The sequence below is a fragment of the Lissotriton vulgaris genome, chromosome 2_1 (genome assembly GCF_964263255.1).
Source record: "Lissotriton vulgaris chromosome 2_1, aLisVul1.2, whole genome shotgun sequence".
Taxonomy (NCBI): Eukaryota; Metazoa; Chordata; class Amphibia; order Caudata; family Salamandridae; genus Lissotriton; species Lissotriton vulgaris.
The window spans coordinates 784,827,616-784,851,840 of record NC_141687.1 but is presented as its reverse complement, the minus strand read 5'-3'; the positions used below and the strand labels follow the sequence as shown (position 1 = coordinate 784,851,840).

Sequence of the window (24,225 nt, the reverse complement as noted above, 5' to 3'; positions counted from 1 at the left end):
ACCACACACTCACCACTACACACACAACCACGCATACAACCACACACCACCAGCCGTCAGTGCTGCATTCACACGCACAAACATCACCAGCCATCAATGCACGCTTTCACAGGGCACAAACACCACCAGGCGTCAGTGCTGGCTTCCACCAAGCACACAATACCAAACGTCAGTGCACGCTTTAAAAAACACACACACACACACACACTATCAGCCATCAGTGCACACTTTCACTAGTCCCACACAACACGAGCCGTCAGTGCACGCTTTTACAAGGCGCACTCATCACCAGCTGTCAGTGCACGCTTTCACCAAGCACACACACCACCAGCCATCTGTACACGCTTTTACCAGGCACACACACCACCAGCCGTCACTGCCCGCTTCCACGAGGCACACACACCTCCAGCCGGCAGTGCACGCTTCCACCAAGCACACACTTCACCAGCCAACAGTGAACACTTCCTACAGGCACACACACCAACAGCCATCAGTGCACACATCAATTGTTAACGCATCCACAATAAACTATTGTAGCAATCGCCCTATGGTGCACTTTACTTTTACACATATTCATCTAAAGTGCAGCTTACCACCATTTATACAATTCCAATACAACCCACATATTTCTACTACACACCACATGCATACACTCCATAACACATGCATAAAATACCTTGCCATTTACAATGCCATTACCTCTAACTCAAATAAATCCGAGACCTATTGCATTTCTAATGCTTGTTTTCAATGGAGTCACAAATAAGATTGGAGTTGAAACATTACTACACATGTAGGTCGTGAGATTAATGACACTGTTATATTCATGTGCACGATTGGGCTTGTGTTCTGCCAAACATGCTGTTGATATTTTTCCAAAACCGCAAAATTCGATGACTGATAGCCCAAGCCAGAGTAAATTTAATTTATGCTTCTGAATAGAATACTGCAATATTCTCTCAAAAGTAAAGTGCAAAATTCTGGATAAAACTGCGAACCCTTAACCATATACAGTAATAGTTTCTCCTTCATCCCTTTAACTCAAATGTATTAAGACTTAATAAATAGTAAGCATAAATGTAAAAAAAAAGACATACAAGTTAGCACTAATACTCGTTAAAAACACAATGGCTCTGAGGAAGGATGTGGATAGAGTATTAATTGCATCCAAAAAAAGCAAGAACCCCAGGGTGAAGCATTTGCCAGGTCCCGGAAGTGTCGCCTAATTACGCTCAGGTTCAATTTGCATAAATTCCTTTGCGAAAATTATGCAAAATGCCAGTCCAGCGTTTAGCGTTATATACGTCCATTTTTAAAATGAGGATGCACTTAGCGCTAAAAAAGCACAAACGTGCATGTGACGTGTGAAGTCACTCTTGTTCAGTTTCACACAACTCAGCATAATCTTAGGCATTTCGCGTAACAAGCATTATGTAAAATGCTGGAAAATATGTGAGATTTAACAGGCCTAAACTAATTTTTGCCCAGCCCTACATCTAGCCTAAAAATGAAGCATAACAAGTAGATTGAGTATTTACTGCACCAAGTACTGCACGGTTTCCCTCTTTTTCAGGCATTTTCCTTGATAAAGGTTCTTATGTTTGGCCTGCAAAGATTTGTCAAGGGAAAATTGTGGGTGTGTAGTAATTACCAAATGCAATATATTCCACAGAAAATAAATAACACACGACCCGGGGGTCCAATCCCAGAGAAGACTATTGCAAGCATAGGAATAATAATTTATCTCTAAAGCCATAATCAGGACTATGTATTTTGTAAATTTGTAAAATGTATAGACTAATACACGGAAGAAATATGCTACAGCAAATGCTACCAATGGACTAGTTGAGTGAGACAGAAGATCAAATTCCATCATAATCAATCTTGCAGCATTCTCTATTAATAGCTGGCGTAAGAACAATATGCACTATTTCCAAAATTTATGACACATTAATAACAAATGACAAAAGGGATTTGAGGTCTGGGTGAAGGAGACTATTCCTTACCAGAATATGACTCAAGCACAAACAATAACAATAAGCAGTGGCAAAGCCAATAGATCTGGCTTTGGCTGCTGGCCTTTTGTCTTTGCCAATACATGTGTCTGTTAATATCTTCTACAGCTTTTTTATAAAAACACTAACAACTTTGGTACTTGTGCATGAACGGGCATGCATGCACACAGGCAGTCATCTTTCAATGCTTCTGTAATAAAGTTTAACAAAACATTCAAAGATGGCGTGCAATCTGTAGATGATCTCCGGAGATGTGACCGGGACAAAAGAACTGCCTGTTGCTGATCCATGAGAGGACTTTGCTGGAAATAAGAATGGTGTCTGCCCTGGTTAAGATTTCTATCGTCACAGTTATGTGGGGGTAACATTTACCGTTGGGACAATTTGGAGGCTGTATTCAGTTCAGTTGTACAGGGAAGAAGTAAACCGAGAGTAAGACCAAGGTCAAAAATAACTTTCCACATTTTTTCAATTCAAAAAGCTCAGAGTGGAACAAGTGAAAAAATCCAACTGGCCCTCAATTGCATGTGGTAGGACGTAAGTTGGTGGTTCTATGTTGTCGCTTCCAGGATTTTACAGAGCTTGAAAAACTTCAGCAAGAGAAACCTGTAGTAGGCCTTTGTTAAAAGGGGTTCCAGGTGGTTGGACAACTGGTAGGTGCCCCCAGTCACTTGAGAATATCTGCACAAAAAATCTACAAGTGGCAGGGCACTTTAAGTCATCATAATTTGGAGCCAACTCGCTGGCCAGAATATTAAGCATTGTCCGGTTGGAATTATGTTTCTATGTTCAAACTTTTAAAAATGGGTATAGGCAGTTATCCTTTAACCTGTCCTTTTTGAAATATTCATGACAGATTTCCAGTGACCCTGTTCATTTTTGGACCAGGTTTCTGTGGTGTTTCTTACGAGCAACGCAGGCTAGTAACAGGCTCCAGTCCACATAGGATTCCAGTACACTCTGTCATTGGAAATCTTAGAGAGGCCTCCAATTTAATCTAGAATTTCAGAATCAAAATAACTGATTCCAACAACATCGATCTCGATCAAAGGCAAACAGCCTGCCCACAGCAAAAATAGACCTCAATATAAATTGAGTCAGAGCTCAGGTGGGTGACTGGCTCCGACTATCAAGCAAACCGATTCCAGCAGAAGATTTCAAGTTGAAGATCTGAGAGCTGTCCATGCATTTCAATAGTGATTACTTCAGTGTTTCTCGATTTCAGGTTGCACACGCCCAAAAAAGTGGTTGTTTATGATTATTTAGGGAAAAACTAAAAATATGCATTTATAAGAAAAGTATCAACCACATCTTAAAATATTGTCCACATAGTACACCTACTTTCACTGCAAGATTATAAAACTAAAGCCCTTAAACTATCTAAACCCCCCCCCCCCCCCCCGACACCAAAAGAAAAAAAAATCAAATACTGGAGGGCTTCTTTTCTGGAAAAAAGAGCTCTTTTAAATCTAGGCAAAAAGACCAGGGAAGCCAAATATTACACTTAAAAAGACAAAGGCAATCACCATGTGTTTCAAAAGCAGGAACTAAGCCCTTCTAAAGATTTCTGCACTCAAAGAGTGTGGGACGTTTTCCCAGGTGAAGAAGTAATTCACATCTTCAAGACAGAGGAGAGGTGGCCCCTAATCGCTCCGAGCCTCATCCTGCTCTTTATACAACTAAGCATTTACTAGCAATTGCAAGAACTAGGCTTTATTCTGGAACCACAATGCCTGAAATAATTACAAACACTATGGGACTTATTACGATGTGGGGCGGATCGCCACCGCCCACTTGGCGGTGGCGATCCGCCCTACATTTCCCTCCGCCCGCCACCCATATCCCCCTGCCATATAAGTATGGCGGGGGGCACCCCGGTTGACGGAAAGACCATCCGCTGGTTGACTTGTCGACCGGGCAGGAAAAGATCACAATATGGTGGCAGTGTCTAATAAACACCGCAATCCATATTATGATGAGTGCAGTAATGAGCCTTTCCATGGAAAGGCTCGCGGTCTTTGCTGTTGGGGGCCTGCAGCGGGCCCCCATGGTGTTGGGTGGTGCACATGGAGGGTACCTATGGTACCCCCCTAGTTGCCATGCACTACATGGCAGGCACCACGTGGTGCCTGCCATGTAGTGCATGGGAATGCCGTGCACAGTCCATTTACACTGCGATGTAACGGGGCCAGGATGTGCCCGCCAGTGTGGCGGGCGCATCCTAACTTACATGGCGGTACCCCCACCACTTTGGCGGTTGGTCCCTGGCTCCCCTACGGTGGCTAGCGCACTTTGTTCGTCCGCCATCATAATGGACCCCCAAGTTCATATTTCAGCACAAATGGGAGTTATGTTTTCAACTGGCTTTCAGCCCAATGTGGTAGTCTTTTACACAAGGCTATGGAAAAACAATTATTTTACGTCTGAGCCCCATAATTGAGCATATCACTCATTCACTACCACTATTAACTTACAAAATGCTAGTTATACATTCTAATACAGAGCTCTGTGGGAAGGCAATCTCCTGACTCAGACACAACCATTCCTGCAACAGTTGGAGCAGAGGAGTGGTCATTTCAAGCTTTCTTTTTAAGAGGTCAGAGACCTCAGTTGATCTCAACATGTAGGCGTACACAAAACTGGGGATCTTACGGTGGTAGGTGGCATTTTTTACAGTCATAATTGTAAGCCTTTCCAGCTTTAAATGAACCGTCTTGTAATTAATGCAAACTACCTTCGTTGGGTCCCTGCACTATTCGTAGTGATTTCTGTGGTCACTTACATACAGACTCAGCCGCGGCCCATGCAGGTAAGAGCGGAGGGGCCGGGCTGGGGTGTGTGGGTTCAACAGATGAGCACGAGGGAAAATTAAATAAATAATACATTTTCCCTCTTCGTCGTCTGTTGAAATCACCCGCCCCCGCCACTTTTACCTGCCCAGGCCGTGGCTGCACAGACTACTGGATGGACTAAGTGGGAATCCACAGCTGGCTTACTACTAATGGATTCAATTCAATCACTTGTGATATTTTAAACAAGGAGCCTCTTTATTACATATGACCATAAATGTTTCTGCCTCTAACATTTTCTTTTTGCCACTTTTTTACTGAAGCTATATATTTGAAACTTTTCTGACATATGGTAACATAAATGCTACTGACAATGCTACAAAAATGTGACCTTATAATCATGTTGAAAATGCAAACTGTGCTTACTTTAAGGGGCTTGAACATAAGCTGTGAAAAAACAACTTAATCGAAGATAAATAACGTCTACTTGGTAAACACAGGTTTAAGACTTACCACACCATAGGAATATGTGTCACATGTCTCAGACACTGGGAGACTCTGAATAACTTCAGGGGCCATCCACGGGAAGGTCCCCACTAAAGACATGTGTGTGGTATGTGAGTGGAACCTTGAAGCACCGAAATCACAGATCTGAAAAAAGAGACGTAGGAGAGAATGTTGTGAATCCGTTATGTCAAATACCAATTGCTAAACTGTTTATATATTTATTAAATGAATCCTACCTTTAATACGCCATCGGATGTTATAACAACTGGTAATTGAGAAACAAAAACAGAAAGAGTCATGTTACATACATGGTGATATCATGCTTTCCACAAACTAAGCAAACAGAAGTGTTAATTCACACCTCTTCAGAAAACATAAACAATTATCTAAGATATCTAACAACATGGTAAACAGTGTAAGTATTATTATACAACTAAGTACACACTAATCTTGGAAGGGTTTAAAAATGTTAAGACGCAGCACCGTCCCAAAGTTATCTCATCATCCAGTTCTTCCCCACAGTCCTTACAGAACTGAGGCTTGTCAGCCACACCAACAGTCCCTACTCTGACCAACCCAACACTGCAAAGTCTTATAATGCCCTCCTCTACGAAACTCCCTACTGATGGAAGTGGCCCTAAAAGAAGGTCCTGCGTAACACCGTTCTTGACATTGTAGACATTCCAGAGACATGTATCCCGGGCAAGAGTCTTCCTCAGTAAGTGTGGTGGGGCTTGTTGAGCTTGGATCTGTAGGCGCTACATTAAGCCTGGTCTTGAGCCCACGTTAAGGAAATGTGAACACACATGATGCAGGAAAGGGCGTTAGTTACAGTTGTTGATTAAGAAACAAGCGCTAGTTGCAGCTGTGTGTTGATTAGAAGACCCTGGGGCATATTACCAAGCAATAGCGATAATTATAGCTATTGCTTGGTTAGCGAGAAAAAATTATCGCCGAGTTGCGGCGATTTTTATCGCAGATAAACCTTGGTATTACCAAGGTTTATCACAAATGCGATAAAAATCGGCAATAATGCATGAATATCGCTGAAAAGTCAGCGATATTCAGGCATTACCGAGCTAATGCTCTTAGCCATGTTATCCACCTACCATTGGATAACTTGGCTAAGAACTGCTCAGGGGCAGGTGTTAGCTTTTGGAGATATTCGCGCTTAGCGCGAATATCTCCAAAAGTTGGTAATAGGAGATAGCGATGTTAGCGACTGTTTCCAGTCGCTAACATCTTGGCACGCCCACTTTGCATGTCATTAGTGATAAATATCACTGACATGCAAAGCGGGGCCCAAGATGGTCGCTATCTCCTACTAGCTGTCGCTAACTGGTGTTAGCGACAGCTAGGTAATAGGGAGATAATTTTATCTCCGCTTTCTTGGCTTTTAAAGCCAAAAAAGCGGAGATAAACCCCTTGATAATATGCCCCCCTATTTTCAGGGCTCGAGTCGGGCTACCACGCGGGTGGACAGCGTCCCCCCACTTATTTTACCGGGTGGACGCCGTCCCCCCTCCCCAAAAGATGGAGCCGTTGCCCGAGTCTGCACCTGCGCACGCGCTCAGCACTCACCAAACCTCACCTCCTATTGTCGAGAGAGGGCGAACAGAGCTCTTTAAGTTATTTCACGTTGCAGTTCAGTATGACAGACGGGCACTCGTGGCCTTATATTAGAAAAGGTCAGTATGTAGTCACGCATTTCAGACAGTGACCAGCAAATTTACTGTGGGCAATAAATATGCACCGAACAAGCGCAACTTTAATTTCCTTTGAGTGTCATTATGGTGACGAATTCCAACGTAAACATTCTGCTTTGCCCTTTGAACCTGCCGCCATCGTCTTGTAACCTTTGTTAATGAGAGGGGACTATATTTTGTGACGTCACTTCCTGTCGTGGCGTCCCTTCCGGTGACACCACCTAACTTGGTGCGTCACCCCACTTCTTTTTTTAGGGCTTGTGCCCTGCCTATTTTCCGTGCTATTGCAAGTTTCATTGCTCCACGACTGTGGTGGTATCGTGGGGCCACCTGTAGGGCACTGGACTGACCCACAGCCGCAGCCTGTCACAGCCACCTGCTCTTTTACCCTGAACTGGAGGAATGGAAACAATTCTGAGGCTGTAGAAGCACTTTAGTGACAGATGCACCCCCATGTGCAGTAACTATACATTCAGCAGCACTCAGCCTGCTGAGATTGAGCAACAGCTTGTTAGATGAAATGGTCTAGGGACACGATATAGGGCGAGTTCTTACTGATTTCCATGTTTTACTGTGTGCTTTTGCCCTTGATCACTGGAGTGTTTAATTAGGAACACAAGCAGGAAGAATTTGAGGACTACTTCACCCAGATTTGTAGCTACAGGATGGATTTATGAGGTTAACGATGTGTTATTGTCGTATGCAATGAGAATCCTGGAGGGGAGAGAGTAAATCTCAATTCTGTAAGTACTGGGACAAGGAAATGAGATTTAAAGCATTCAACATTATCTGCAAGTAAGGCTTATTTCAAAAAAAGTTCCTTAAAAGACACTGGCATAATATTTTAAAGGTAAAAAGTCCAGCAATCCATACAATAGCATTCAATAAACTTGTTTCAGATATTGGTTCTCTATATTACTATTCCTGGTTGTAAAGGAAAGGTAAACTAGAAAACGCACAATGGGGTGGTTCACAGAAGCAGTTGTATGATATGATATGAAGGGTATTTATAAAGGCATCAAGGCAGTAAAGTGGCAATGATAAGGGTCCACCCAAGAGAAGTGAAAACACTGTCTAGCAAAAAAGAACTATAGTGTTAAAAGCCAGGTCTTTAATCCTTTCCTGAAGGGGGCGTGAGCTCTAATGCTGGTCAAGTGACTTGACAGCGAGTTCCATTGTCTTGCTGCCGCGGCCAAGAAGGCTCTTCCTCCCCTATTCTTCTTCGGAAATCTGGGCGCTGTCTCCAAATTGAAGTGAGCAGAGTGAAGATTGCTACCAGGGAGGTAAATATGAAACATTGTCCTAAGTCCTCCCGGACAGCTCAGATACAGGGCCTTTTGCACTAAGCAGACAGATTTGAACATAATATGTTTCTTATTGGGAGTCAGTAAAGGAGTTGCAGCCCATTGTTCACTGACTGCCGTTTGGGAATGTCCGAGGGGGTGGTATCTAAATGTAGGGCATTACAGTATTTGATTCTAGACATGACTTGTGCCAAAGCCACTTGTTTCCGTGCAGCAAGGGGACTGAAAGGACACATTTTCCCTAACATCCAGAAACACGCTGTTACCACAAGATTGACCTGGAGGTCTAAGGAGAGGTGAGCCACACATGACCAGTTTACAACTAGGCACGGTTATCATCATGTCCTTTGTGTATTCATGACCATTTCATGTTTGTCTTCCTTATACATGAAGTGGGGTATGCACACGCATGAATATTTCCACGTACACTGCTCACTTTTTCCAATTTCCATAACGTTCTGGATGCTTAAGCTTTGGTCATATCACGAACGTTTCATATTATGGAAAGCTCTATTTTTTCCCCAAATTCTTTCATATTACTCTTTCTTATACCCACACAATGAACGGTTCACACTTTAATGAAAGTCTAATTTAAAGAGCAGATAAGCATGGGAAATACATTTTTAAATGCATTACAATAATAGAAAAACTAAAGCTGGGTGTCCACTGTGTCTACACACCACTTCCATAACGGCTTCCCAGGGAAGGACCACTAGTTCAGAAACAAACAGTTGCCTGCTTTAGGTTGCCGACCTTGGGCCGCCTATGCAGGAGTAATCCACAGGTGTGCATTTGCAGAGTACATTCGTGAAATAGGTGAACACTGGGTAAGTGAATGTTGTGACCTGTTCAAGGCACAAATCACACTTCTAGCTGGACAAAGCTGTGCTTGCCAGGCCCCAAACATAGAAGGGCAATGTTCTAAATTAGGATCCCATTTTGACCCTAAAATGGACATCACGTGCAAAGATGTTGTGCTAGGTATCACCTACTCGTTTGATTTCCTGAATGGTATACTTTGAAATCCTATGTAGCGGCTCTACTTTAAAATATACATTTAAATGCGCTCTTGGGAGGTGTAGGCGATGGGCAGTACCACAAACCGATAGTATAGGGGTGTTGACAGCGCGAGTGATTTCGTTGCAGGGGATGAAAGACAGAGGTGAGAGAGAGTAGCTGTCAAGAGGGAATTAGATAAGCGGTGGCGCTCGCGCGGACGGCTAGTTCATTATTTCACACTCTAAAAGCACTCTCCCCGTCTCTCTAATCGAGCGCCAGCAGAGAGGGGTCGCTGTTCCAAGCAGATTTCAGAGTAAAAAGCCGGTTCTAAACAGTAAATGGAGTCACTGCTACTCCCGCCTGGCAACTGATTCTGAGGTCGCTCCTTTAGATGCAATGCATCCGCTGTTCTTGTTTTGTTTTTGTGGATTTTGGAAGTAATGTAAGCAGGGCCAGACAACAGTCTGGTGACTGACTTCTCCTCGCTGGTTTACGAGAGCAATATTCAAAAGTCAATGGGCCACAAAGCATTTTTGTTGCCACTAATAAATGTCTTTCGGTGGTAACAATCGCTCACATTCTGCAAAGCGGTGATGTTACGTCATAAGAACGCTTGTGAATTTAAGTAGAAGGACGACAGTACAGGTGCAGCATTCAGATAATGCGCTTCTTTGTAAATCGCAAATAGGAAATCGCAATTCCTCTTGCACACAAATGTACAAGTTAGCAATAGCAATTCCTAATGGGGTCGCAACAGACCTACCTCATGAATATTAATGAGGTAGGTCGCAATTTGCAACCGATAAGGAATTGCAGCCATCGAAGGGATGATTGCCTGCTGGGGTTACTTTTTAACAAAGCAATCTTTTTTTTTTAATACAGCCTATTTTCCTGAAAGGAAAACAGGATGTGTTTTAAAAAAATGAAATGAAACATTTAAGTAGAAAATGTTTTTGCTCTTAAAAAACATTTGTTTTAACATTTACTAAGGGGAAAGGGTCCTGTCCCATTTGCGAATGGTTGCCACCACCCTTGAGGTGTCAGTAAAAAAATGAATGTTTTACAACTGTACTTTAGTGGCAAAATATCCATACATAGCACTGCAAGTCAGTATTTGGAAGGGACGCCTTAAACACGCCCCTTCGAAATAGGGAATTGGAAAATACAAATTGTGATTCGGTAACATGCTACCAAATCGCAATTTGTACTGTATACAAATAGAAAAGCATTTTTGCGGTCGGTAACGGCCAAATTCTGCAATTAGGGCTGTTTGCGACTTCAAAAACTCTTTTTTACATAAGCCTCCTAGTCACTACAGGTTTGGCTGTGAAAAACCCAAAAGCTACTTAAAAGTAAATATACTTAATGAAAGATACCTTTTTTGTGCAAGGGGGTGTGATTGCATTTTACAATAGTGTATTTTGGAGCACATGTTACCCTTTATTCAAAAGTGCAGAACTCAGAATGCCAACTCTGGAAAATACAGTCTTACCCCCTCACATAGGTGGGCCTTATAATTTCCCCACTGTATTTCACAGTTGCTATTTTCTGAAATACCAGAAAAGTTTAGTTTGCACAGCAAGCTGATATTTTTATTTAAATGAGTGCCATAAAACTATCTAGTTAGATGATATGCAGTTCCTTAAATTAGTGGGAATGGGGAAGAAAGGTCTTTCTTCATGATGCCCTCACACACCCCGACAAAGTCCGCCTGCCACCTTAACGGCAAAAGGAACCACTCGCCATATGTGCGGCGGTCCCGTGATTCAGATTAGGATGCACCCGCCACACTGGCGGGCGCATTCCACATTTTTTACATTGCTGCAGGTGGTGCTTTCAGCAGCACTCGCCGCAAAGTAAAAAAGGCATGTTGTGCATTTGCATGCACAATGTGGCAGGCACCACGCTGTGCCTGCCACTTTGTGCATGCAAATGTAGGGGGTAGCTTAGGCACCCCCCATGTGCAACCCTCAGCCGCCCCAACACTCCGGGGGCCGGCAACGGGCCCCCACATGCAAACACTGCATGCCTTTCCAAGGCGGCAACGCCGCCATGGAAAGGCACATCTCTGCCTGCATGTTGATATGGATGGCGGTGTCTTGCAGACATAGCCACCATATTAAACCCCTTTTCTGCCCGGTCAACTCGTCGTCAGGCCGAAAAGCGGCAGACGGTCTTCCCTTCTGCCGCGGTGCCCCCACCATAATAATATGGCAGGGGTAAACATTAGTCAAATAGCGGGAGGATTGCCACTGCCGGACCGGTGGTGGCCACCACCGGTCCGGCAGTGGTAATCCTCCCGCTATTCTAGTAGACCCCATAGTTCTAGTACTAGTGCACACAACACAAAAATCAAACACGATGTGTCAACACATGAAAATACACTAACACACCAGCTTAATAACCAGAGTAAATCAAAATGCTGCAATTGCATAACTGATACCAAAACTGCAATAAAATTAAAACACAGCAACAACATACCAATAAAAAACAATAATACACCAACACAAAACAACAAACAATTTACTGCGATGTTGTGATTTGTGTTTTTTCTTCTGTTGTTCTGGTGTCCTGTCACTGTAATGTGCTTCTTTCTTGATGAATTTTGGTGTTGTGTTCTTATGTGAAACATTGTTTTGTTAAATGTCGTATACTTGTAAAGCGCACAGCTGCTCCAGCAAAGGGGCGTCCCTGCGCTGTATACCGCTGGGGAACCCATCCCCATAGCATATTTTAACGCGAACGTCTCTTGTGCTACGAATATATAGTTGTCGTACTTTAACTACCGAGCTACCTCATATTGGTTTATTTGTTATTTATACCTGTTTTTGCTACAAGTTTAGCCATAGCATATTTTAACGCGAACGTCTCATGTGGATATATATACGAATATATAGTTGTTGTACTTTAACTGTTTTTATATATGTTAACCCTCTACCTCTCCTATGTTAAGCGCTCTGATACCCACGGGTCTTGTTCGCGCTATACAAAACTCTATAATAAATAAATAAATAAATAAATAAATGGTCCCTCCTGGGCATCTCCAAGGTGAAGACAAGCATCCCCGGCGCTGATGGGGCCGTTAGTAGAGATTAAGCAAGCTATTGCCCAGAGTTGCTGAGTGGGACCCATGGTTGGAGTAGGCACCGAGGAGAGAATTATCGAGTCCGCTGACCATGGTCCAAGATCCTGCCGCGTCAGGAATCGAACCCTGGTCCCGGGACGACCTCTGCTTCTGGGTCTGCCGCCTCTACCCAGTGATGATGTTTTTGCTTGGGACTGAAAAAAAAGTCTTGTGACTGCATAAAATCCAAACAACACTATAAATATTTATTAAAAAATTACTTCATTTGTTTTCATATATAAAGTATACAATTATCATATTTTAAGGTGAAAAAATCATAAAATTAAGAATCAATAATACTTCTATGAACGTGGTCCCTCTTTTGAAACAAAAATAAAATTCTCAATAGAGGCATACATTGAATAAAAAACAGAAACTGTACTGCAATATCAATAAAGAACATGCAACCTTAGAATTCATCTGAGCGTTCCTTTCATAACAATCAGTGACCTTGGAAATGTTGATACAGAGTTTTGGTAGATGCTGTTGATTCACTTTGCTCAGGACTCAACACTCTACAAACATATTTGAATGGATCGCTGACACAATATCGACGAGCAGAATATCGAGCTACAGGAATATCAAGTCTAAAATATCGATGAACAGAATATCAACAGCCTTTCTCTACAATGGTAAGTACAAAAATATCGAAACCAAAATATCATTGAAAAAAAAAACTTTTTTATAAATATGGTAAAAATAATGTAAAAAATGTAAATAATAAATATAATTAATAAAAACAAGTTAAATTATTTAAAAATGTTAACAACTGATAAATGATAAATATAATACAAATAAATAAACAAATATCTTTTTTAAACTATATATTATCTTAATATAATTAATAAGTAATAATTGTATTTAATTATAAAATGTTAGAAACAGATCAAAAGTTATAAATACATATATTACATAAACATGTAATAAAAATATAAAAATAAAAAATATATATAATAAATTAAAATAACAAAATTAATATTTATTACAAAATAATAATTTACACTACATTAACTATAAAAGTAGTGAAATGTTGGATAGCGTAAGGGATAAAGTTACTATTCTCACTACAGAAAATGCAACAGTAGGGAAAGTGTTGGATAGTTCAGATGCTCAAAAATTTCACTTATACAAACCGGATCGTCTTCTACGATCTAGCAACCAACTTCTACTGGAAACTCCATTAATTAAGAAGACCAGACAAGGGGGTCGTGCCCTATCACTTATAGGACCGACTCTGTGTAACAAACTTCCCATCAGTCTTAGACAAATCACCAACCACCTCTCCTTTAGGAAAACCTTAAAAACACTTCTGTTCCATGAAATATAATCCCCCTATAGCTTTCCCGCAGAGGCACTGAAGTCTGCGAACAAAGCGCGGAGATACCCCTTACGGGGTCGAGTCCAGCGCGATACAAGAAATAAAATAAATAAATAAAATAGTGGAGGGGAATAATTTACTATTCCCACTCCAGTGAGTGCAACGGTAGGGAAAGTATTCCACAGCGGGTGGGTACAAATTACTATTCCCACTCCAACAAATGTAACAGTAGGGAAACTGTTGGATTGCGGGTATGTAAAATTACTATTCCCACTCCAGTGAATACAACAGTAGGGAAAGTGTTGGATAGTCAGTATGTAAAAATTACTATTCCCACTCCAGTGAGTGCAACAGTAGGGAAAGTGTTGGATAGCGGGAGGGTAAAAATTACTATTCCCACTCCAGTGAGTGTAACAGTAGGGAAAGTGTTGGATAGCGGGTGGGTAAAAACTACTATTCCCACTCCAGCGAGTGCAACAAAAGAGGAAAATGTTGAATAGCGGGTGGGTAAAAATTACTATTCCCACTCCAGTGAGTGCAACAGCAGGAAAAGTGTTGGATAGCGGGAGGCTAAAAATTACTATTCCCACTCCAGTGAGTGCAACAGTACGGAAAGTGTTGGATAGCGGGTGGGTAAAAATTACTATTCCCACTCCAGGGAGTGCCACAGTAGGCAAAATGTTGGATAGTGGGTGGGAATAATTTACTATTCCCACTCCTGCAAAATAATTAACATTCATTCACAAATAATTAATTTTTCAAAAATAATTTACTTCCCACTATATTCCCCTATAATGGTCACCACCAATATTGTGAAATATTACACAATTAACATTATTTAACAATTAAGTAATAACGATTAACAAACAAATAAAAAAAATGTGTTCACACAATGAACACTATAAAATAACTTTAAATACATATTTGATATTTAAACAATTAAAAAATGTATGAAAATTAAATTACTTCCCACCCTACTCCCCCACCAACACACAAAAAACGCATAAAAAATGTACACAATTCACATATTTAACTATTATTTATTAATAATTAATATCCAATTAATAATTATTTTGTAACACAATTAACAGTATTAATTATTAATTACATAAATATTAATTCATACAATTATTTATTAATTATAATTTAATTACTTCCCACCCTACTCCCCTATAAAACCGCAACCCGCCCCTCAAAAAATTACACAATTAATATATTTACCAATTCCTTATTAATAACCAATTAATTATCAACTAATAACAAATTAATTAGCACAATTGACAATATAAATTATATTATTAAATACAAAAAATATTATTAATAAAAGTATTAATAAGTTAATTATAATTAAATTACTTCCCACCCTATTCCCCTATAAACCCACAACCTGCTACGGAACTAAAAACGCAATAATTAAGTTTTTTAAAAATTAATAACTTCTACAATATTATTAATAATTAAATTATAATTAAATTACTTCCCACCCTATTCCCCAATAAACCCACAACCCACTACGGAACAAAAATACGCAAAAATTAATTAACATAAAATGAATTACTTGTAAAAAATTCAAACATACATTACAAAAAAAACCTATACTTTTAACCGGTGCAACCGCACTGGGAACTGACTTCAAGCGAGGGTGCCGTGTTTGCAAGTATATTACGGTATTAAAAGCACATTCTGCCACGTTTCTTGCCTCCAGCGATTTTATTAAAAGACCAGAGGCTATCATTATGTGGAACGAAAAAGCGAGATGTTCGATACATCACAATGGAGGAATGGTATCCTATGCGGAACGTAAAAGAGAGGTGTCCAAGGCGACACAATGGAGATGGGTGCCCTGAGCGACACCCAAGACATGGATACAAATGTGGTGGGAGTCCTGAGCAACACACAAGACATTATGATTTTTGCCCCACAAATCCCTAAAATGTCATACCAATGATGAAAAGGATCGAGTTTCCCCACATTTTTCATGGAGGTAGCTACAGTATTCCATTCTGGGATTGCTTAGTGAAAAAGAAAAAGTCCAGCATTTTAGAAAACTAATGAGCCCAAGGTGGTATGACGTGTGTGGATCTCACCACTTTTTCTTATCCAGAATATCCTCTAAATGCAAAGTATGGGTGAGAAAAATGTAATTTCTTAATTGGTGTGACAACAATTCTAAGTCCTACTTCCCTACAATCCTATAGTTCTCCTGATGAAAATGGTACTCACAATTGTAGGTGGACTTATAGTACCATACAGAAGCAGTTTAAAACTTGGACAGAGCAAAATCATTGTAGTGTACATGTAGTCTTCTCATGGGTACAGTTTTGATCCATCTCTATCATTTATGTTACTTTTTCCCCCTGGTGGTCTGGTGACCTTTCTGTAACTTTGGGTAGACATATTGGTTTTAATAGCCTCAATCTGTAACCCGTGGGGAACAGTAAGAATCTTTGGGTTTGAGATATGGGGGATCCGTCTAATGTTAGGACAAACTAGCCCCCCATTTCATACCCTTTTTTAAACTCTTGGGATCCCATTACGATGGCGGGCGGACTTTGTCCGCCGGCCACAGTCATGGAAAACGGGACCGACCACCAGAGGAGCGGCAGTCCTGCGGGGGCAATCAGGATGCGACCGCCACCTTGGCGGTCGCATCTGGCATCTTGTGCATTGTGGAGGGCGGTGCTGCAATGTAAAAGTGGCATGTCGTGCATTGACATGCACAACGTGACAGGCACTGCGTGGTGGCTGCCACCTTGTGCATGCCAAATTCGGGGGGTATCTTGGGTACCCCCCAAGTGCACCCCCACCCCCCAACGGGCCCCCAATGCAAAAGACTGCATTCCTTTCCATGGCGGCATCGCCGCCATGGAAAGGCCCTAATCCGCCCACATCATAATATGGCTGGCGGTGCCTGCTAGGCACCGCCACCATATTACGAGCCAGGACCGCACTGCAGGTAAAAGGTAAAGCAGCCGACGGTCTTTCTGTCCGCCGCTGACCCCCCAGCCATTATAATGTGGCAGGGGTAATTGAAGGGCGGGCGGGAGGGCACAGATGTCGGGCGGATCGCCACCGCCGGTCGGGCAGTGGCGATCCGCCCAACATCATAATGGTCCCCTCGATATTTTAGTGAACTCTTTGTGACCCTGGTGCTTCAGTCCAATCTGCACACCCCAAAGTGAGAAAAAGCCCATCAGACCACCAGGGGAGAAAATGTGAGAAAGGGAATGGGATGCAGTACTTGCCAGTCTCTGCAATGAGCTCTACCACTCAGCCCCTGGCACAAGAACTTTTTTTCTGCCTTTAGGAGGGGCGGATTGAAGGGTTCTCATTCAATTTTCCATCCCAAAAAAATCGAAAGTAATGTCAGTGGTGTGGGGCATAACCCCGCCTTGACAAGCAGCCTCACCCTGGGGTACTAGATTCTAGCTTATCTGTCCTACATATTATACCCCTTTCTACTGGCCCATATGTGAAAGCTAAGCACAAAGAAATAAAAATGTCCTCTCACTTGCAGTAGAGGGGGGTGCATTTTTTGAGCGTCTCGGACTTCTGGAGGTTAGAAAGGCTGTCTTGGGCTATGGATCATGAGGCCAAGACTGGAAAACACCCTTTCTTTTTAAAACAAAAACATTTTCCCTTGTATCGTGTGGGCTTTTTATCCCAGTGAGATGGGCAATCTGCTCCATGGCCATAAAGACTGTCTGATGCATATGGGTGGAGGAGGTCAGCCTGATTCTAGAATGGGTTCGTACTCAGTTTCAATTATGTTCCCTGTCACCAAACCATTATATCTTGTGAGCATGCTGCCCTCTGGAACTGGGTAGATTAGGGTTCCCTTCCACCCTCCAATTTGCCAGCACAGAAATTCTGTCTGGGGAAGCTAGGTGTGAGAATGACATGGCCACCTTACACATTCCTTTTAATAGAAGATTTTTTTCCTGGGTGAATGGTGGGTTTTCCACCCCCCACCCCACACACTGGGTGAACAGTTTGGGAAGGACACCCTAATCTGGCCCCCCTATTTAAAACACAGAAACTATGGTGCGTATTGATGCTTTCTGCTTCACCCTGCCAGGGTGGAAAGATCGGGGGTAAATCCCCCAATCTACCCAACACAAGGTGTAGAAAGACTGTGGTACTTTGGCGTGGAGAGTGAAAATGTAGCTCTGCCTAGTGGACAGCTCCTCCCTTATAGACACTTCTCGTGTCGAATGGGAGGATCCGATTTTGAAATCACCTTCCTTCTGTGATCCCTAGCAGGGATCCATTAAGGAGAGTTATCGGTGGAAACTAGATAATGTCCCCTTTTCAAGGGGACAGGTTACCTGTCCCACTGAGACCAGAGCTTGGTGGATTGAGTGAAAGAAGGAGCTGAAAGACATCTTCCAATTTATCATTCAATAGTGTCCACATCTACACACTATACAAGCTGATCACTATTCACACAAAAAAGCCTCAGGCTGCTGGGGAACATATTTTCCAGCTCCCCTAGGTAGGGAGGCTGTAAAGGGAATTCTTCTGGTGTGAGCACCAGGGGGGTTTAAGCCCTTCATGCAGGTAAGTGAGGTTCACATTGTTCAAATTACAAAGATAGTGTGGAGCATGTGCACATCACGTCACCCACACAAAAGGAACTAATATTAGAATCAAGTGCCATCTGTAAGTACTACTGAGGCAATCTACAAAAACTACTACCCTATTTATAAGCTCAATAGGACCCGGAGCTCAGTGACGGTTCAAATGCAGAGACAGGACAATCAGAGCACCAGGGCCCAAGCTGTAGAAAGCCAGATGAAACCTATGGCAGAAAGCAGAATCAGACCTGCTACACTTCACGGAAGTCATGAGAACGGTACTCTCCTAGTTTGCCTACAACAGACTTCCACTGAAAAGGCAGAGAGTGGTTTAATGATGAAGTATATCATCTAGGAGACCGTTCTGCTGATTAGACTTGTAAGAAATAAAATGTTAAAGCAAATTTTGACTTGCACACCGTATTAGCATTGCACCTCAGATTGCATCTAAACCTTTTAACTGAATTATTTCTTTTGTATTGGCAGCCAGAGCAAAATCACCAATGCTGGTGTTGCTGATTTTTGCCTAGTGATTTTTATAAAGAGTCCCGGCCACAGCATTCTGTATCACCTGTAGTCGATTGATGACATATTTTGGACTCCCTGAGTAGAGGGAGTTACCATAATCCATGCGTGAGATGATTAATCCCTGTACCACCACTCTATGGAATGAGGCAGGGATTTTAGCAGCTTCCTCAGGGTTCTGAGCAAATCAAAGCAACATGCAAATGAATCATCTGCTGAGCAAGTTGGCACAACACATTTGTAAAGTGCATACAAATCAACATGATAGTTTTTTTTCTGGCAAAATATCTCTGGAATTAGTAAGGGAGGTCTCTTTTCAAGTAAAGCTGTACTGAGAAAACAACAGTACCCTTGGAGACACCCAGAGTTAATGTTCAAGCCAACCAGGCATTTTAATAATAACAGGCTGGAATATGAGTGGTGCAGAGTTAGGTTGGGGAATACAGAATAGCTGAAAACAACGACGATTCTGGCTAGTATCCCCACCTCTAAATGTGGCTGTTCTGCTAAGCTTTCCCTGGAATAACGTGGACCCATAATCACTGGGTCCAAATCTGCAAGCAGTGTCCCCATTCCTGGGAGAAATTCACTCAGAGGAAGGTGAGGAGCCTGGCAGTGTTCGAAAGAGGCTGTGGGCTGGCATGGAGAAAGGTTTTGTGCTTCCATGTGCCGTAACATGGGCTCAGATGGGAGCACCTGCAGCTCAACTGACACATGCTTTTACAAGCTGAATTTTTCACCCAGTACAAATTGATCTAGTCTAACTGCATGTGTGAAATCGGGGTGCAGGTAGACCAAGCCAGTTGTAATTGGGCAGAACAATAGCCTACTCTCCTTCCCATTTCCCTAATGCTGTTGGAAATGGGATGGAATTCAGGAATGTTTAGCCGCACCCGGGCTGCGGCATTCTGCAAGGACTGAAGTTTTAATAGCTGGTGTTTGTCAATGCCAAGAAAAAGAGCATTGTACAAACACCCAGTGCTGAAAATCAACATGAACGGCATGACCAAATGCACACTGCCGCTTGTGGAACTCCACATAGTGCGGCAAAGATTTTGGGCACTTCACAGAACTCAGCAAACTCTGCCCAGGCCTACTCTACTTCACCCATCCCTATTTCATCCCTCTCTCTCCCTCAGCTCCACAACTCTCTACCTCTCTTTCATGACTACCCCAGTCTCTCTTCCACATTATGTGCTCGAGTCTACATCACTACCTCTCTACCCACTTCCTTGCTACCACTTTCCACATTGCATTTCAGGGCTCTGTTTAAATCTCACCTTCCTGCATCTCTCCGCATTTACTTTGACTTTGTCACCCTCAGCTCTCTCTTCACCTCACCTCTCTTTCTTTCACTCCTTCCCTCTGTAACTCACCCCTCTCAGCCTCTCTCTGACCTCTAGTTGTACGTTACATTTCTCCCCACCTCAAATCTATTTCAACGATCTAATTTGCCTCTGTTACACCTCTCTCCCTATTGTAACTTACCTCTCAATTTTCCTGGCCTCACATCTCTGTCTCTCTCAGGCTTGTTTCCTCTACCTCACCTCTCTCACCACCTTACACTCTCATTTCTCTTTGCACAACTGTTGGACTTGGCCCTCCTTGCAGGGTCATCCCTGAACTTTTTGACTTCCTCCTAGTCTTTTTTCTGATCTGGTGTTGGTGGTTTTAGGACTCTGGGCACTTTAGCACTGCTGTCCAGTATAAAGTGTGTGTGCTCTTCGTGGTAAACATGGTAAGATTGGTCTACACCTGGGGTGATTCCTGATATGAGAGGAGCAGCGTGGTCAAGTTTGGTATGTTTGGAATAGTGATAATAAAGTCTGTGTAATGGTGTGCGCAGACTTATGATCAGTATTTTAGAAATACCACTTTTAGGAGTTGGAAGTTCTGTGTGCTATGTGTCTTTGCCTGCCTGATGTGCCTGCCTGATGTGTATTGCATGTCTGGCTCTGCAGTGAAAGGGGATGGTGAGTTATGTGGCTCCAGAGAGGTAGGGTGAGTCAGGGCTAGGCTGAAAAGGCAGATCTACATTTATAGGAGTGGGAGGAGTACCCCCTGAATGGGTCTGAGCCTGCCTGGTTCAATGCTGGCTCCACTCCCCTGTGGTGTGTGTGGTGTGTCTGAGAACAGAGCCCAACCTGACAACGGAGGGTGTGAGCACTGTAAAGAAAATGCTCCCAAACCCATCAGATCAGTTGGGACTGGATCCCCAAGCCCTGTGCCAGGGAAAAATAAAGATACAACCTGATATAAATATTGGGGCTGTGGCCCCTTGTAAGTGTGCTTGTGCTGACTTGTACCTGTCTAGGGGTTGGAAGGACTGCTGGGCAAAGAGGAACCGCCGTGGGACCCAGCTACTGCTTCCCGAGGGTCCCTACATGCTGGCCTGCCTGTGCCCAGCTCTGCCCTTTTGAGAACTGGTGTCCTAGCGCCTTGTGAGGGCTACATGATCCCAAAGAGTGGGGTTCCACTTTGCCGGTGTGCCAGGAGTTCGAGGAGGGGGCTCCCTCCTTGCCGCTGTGATTGCGCTGTCACGCCGCGGTGTGAGAGCCCAGTGAGCTGCAGAGATCCCAAGAAGGTGGGCTCCAACTTTGTCTAGCCTGAGTGCGTGACGATCTCTCCAGTATTACCCTTTGCTGAGTATTGATGAGCCCGGGTAAAAGGGTTCCAGCTCCGCTCGGTCCGAGCAAACTGGAAGCCAGGCGGCGCTTGCCTGACTGTGGGCGGGGCTCCCCGTAAAGAGGAGGAGAGCCCTGCGTGTCTCTTTCTACCATTCACTCTCTCTATTATTTGCTCTTTTATACTACTCTCTTAACGTGACCTCTTTCTATACCTTTTCTTTTTTATCCCTTTCTCACTACCTAGCTTCTCCCGACCTTGCATATTTCTATAATTATTTCACTACCACACCTCCTTACCTCTCCACCTCGGCCTCACGTTACCTCCTGTTTTGGTGTACCCCACACCTATCTTAACTCTTCCTCACCTTATCTCCGTCTCTCACTGCCTCACTCACTCTGAAGCCTTATTTATCTCTCTTCCACTCTTTATCTTCCACTTTATACTTCTGCATATCTTTCTTTCTGGTTGCCTCACCTTTCTTCCTTTACCTTATGTCTCATCGCACTTTACCTGTCTATCTCTACTCTATCGCTACGTCCGTTCTCTTTCTACTTCACCTCTATCGCTATATCGCTCTCTTCACCTCTTTCTCCTCCCCTGTCATTTATCTCATTGTCTAGCTAGAGAGGTGAGCACATAGAAACAGGAAAGGAGGACCAAGCCAGGTGAAGAAAATTTTGGAAGAAAATCCCATTTCACCTGGTAAAATGGTAAAACGTCTGAGTAGTGCTTAGAATTTTATTACTGTAGCAAAAAATGGCAGTTGTGAATGGAAATAAATGTGTGATCTTGAATACTCACAATTAAAGTTACAATATCTAGTACTATGTGATAAGAGTACTATTTCCCAGTTCTGCACTAGTTCACTAGACATTCAGTAAACCATCGTTACTGAGTTGATGATACAGTGAGAGAAACTGTTTGGTTAAACACATACTTCAACATAAAATGTGGTTCAGATATAATATATATATACTAGCAGCCCATCCCGACGTTGCCCGGGTATGAATTGCTGCCGGCCAGTAGTATATTGTTTTGTAGGATTTCGTTTTGATAGCATTTCTTATCTGTGACAGGCCTGTGAAACGCTCCGATTCACAGTGCGCTGCTGATGCACTTAAGAGTGCGCGTTCAGTAGTGTGTGAACTCGACAACATGACATGAGCACAATTTACATTACAGAAGAACACATTCGTTTGTGGTAGGCACGGGGAGACAAAGCGATTTGCCTGGAATCACAGGATGTTGAGCTGATGCCGAGACTCAAATGTAGCTCCCCAGCTCTAAAGTTCGCAATTCTAGAACTTGTGGCGGGAGGTGTGTCTAAAAGTGTATGTCGGTGCTGGCCATCAATGAGAGAGACCTGTGCATTTTTCAAATCGGTGGTGAAAAAATATGAGTATGTGGCTGGAGATGTGGACCGCCGTGCCACCAATGTACTTACCGGGGGAGGGTAAACACCCATTATTCCGCAACTTTCTTTCCGCATACCATCACTCCGCATACTTTCATTACGAAAGTACCATGACTCCGCAATGCCATTATAACGCATGGCATTACATTTTATATGTTTTTACCACGCATACATTTACAACGAAATTCGTTGTAAATGCATGAATGGTAAAAGCATGTTTTTTTTAAAATGTTTGGATACGGTAAGTATGGGTATAGGGGTATATGTTTTTGGGTACTGAGGTATGTTTTGGGGTGTTTGGGTATTTTAAGGGATCAGATATAGTTTTGGGTTATGAGGTACAGGGGTAGTTTTTGGGATAGGTATGGGTTTTGGGGTACAGGGGTATTTTTAGGGTTCAGGGCTAGGTTTGGGTTTTGGGGTATAGGGGTCTTTTTAGGGTTCAGGGGTAGGTTTGGGTTTTGGGGTACAGTGGTATTTTAAGGGTTCAGGGCTAGGTTTGGGTTTTGGGGTACAGGGGTATTTTTAGGGATCAGGGCTAGGTTTGGGTTTTGGGGTACAGAGGTATTTTAGGGTTATGGGGTAGGTTTTGGTTTTGGGGTACAGGGTTATTTTTATGGTTCAGGGCTAGGTTCGGGTTTTAGGGTACAGGGGTATTTTTAGGGTTCAGGGTTAGGTTTGGGTTTTGGGGTACAGGGGTATTTTAAGGGTTCAGGGTTAGGTTTGGGGTACAGGGGTATTTTAGGATGTGGGGTAGGTTTGGGTTTTGGGGTACAGGGGTATTTTCATAGTTCAGGGCTAGATTTGGGTTTTGGGGTACAGGGGTATTTTTAGGGTTATGGGGTAGGTTTGGGTTTTGAGGTGCAGGGGTATTCATATGATTCAGGGGTAGGTTTGGGTTCTGGGGTACAGGGGTATTTTTAGGGTTTAGGGATCGGTTTGGGTTTTGGGGTACAGGGCATATTTATAGGGTTAAGATGGGTTAGTGTTTAAGGGTGTTGGGGTATTTTAAGGAGTAAGGGTGGGTCATGATTATGGGGTGCAGGGGTATTTAAAGGGAGCAGGGTGGACACCCGGAGCTGGAATGTACAGAACCTGGGAAGAAAAAACAATGAAATATTGGGCACAGCGCTCGCTTTTTTTCCCGTAATCCCGCGCCCCGCACACGCCCCCGCCCCCATCACACGCCCACAGCATACAATATGAGACATGGCATGAAGGGCGGAACGTACCACACGCCCCCAGCGTTTGACACGCCTCCAGCACACGCCCACAGTACAACGCAGACACGCCCACAAGGGACTACTTTGCTGGCACGG

The 24,225-nt window shown here is 43.0% G+C and overlaps 1 protein-coding gene across 2 annotated transcripts in view; it reads right to left on the bottom strand.

Annotated features, from left to right (window-relative positions):
* The window catches only part of MAP3K20 (mitogen-activated protein kinase kinase kinase 20), a 1,049,056-nt gene that overhangs the window by 566,135 nt on the left and 458,696 nt on the right, over positions 1–24,225 (bottom strand). For both annotated transcript variants that reach the window (XM_086956144.1, XM_086956145.1), the window contains exons 6-7: positions 5,548–5,576; positions 5,318–5,455 (exon numbers count right to left, since the gene is read on the bottom strand). In XM_086956144.1, coding sequence (XP_086812270.1) covers positions 5,318–5,455; positions 5,548–5,576 — 167 coding nt within the window. The remainder of the gene's footprint in view (positions 1–5,317; positions 5,456–5,547; positions 5,577–24,225) is intronic.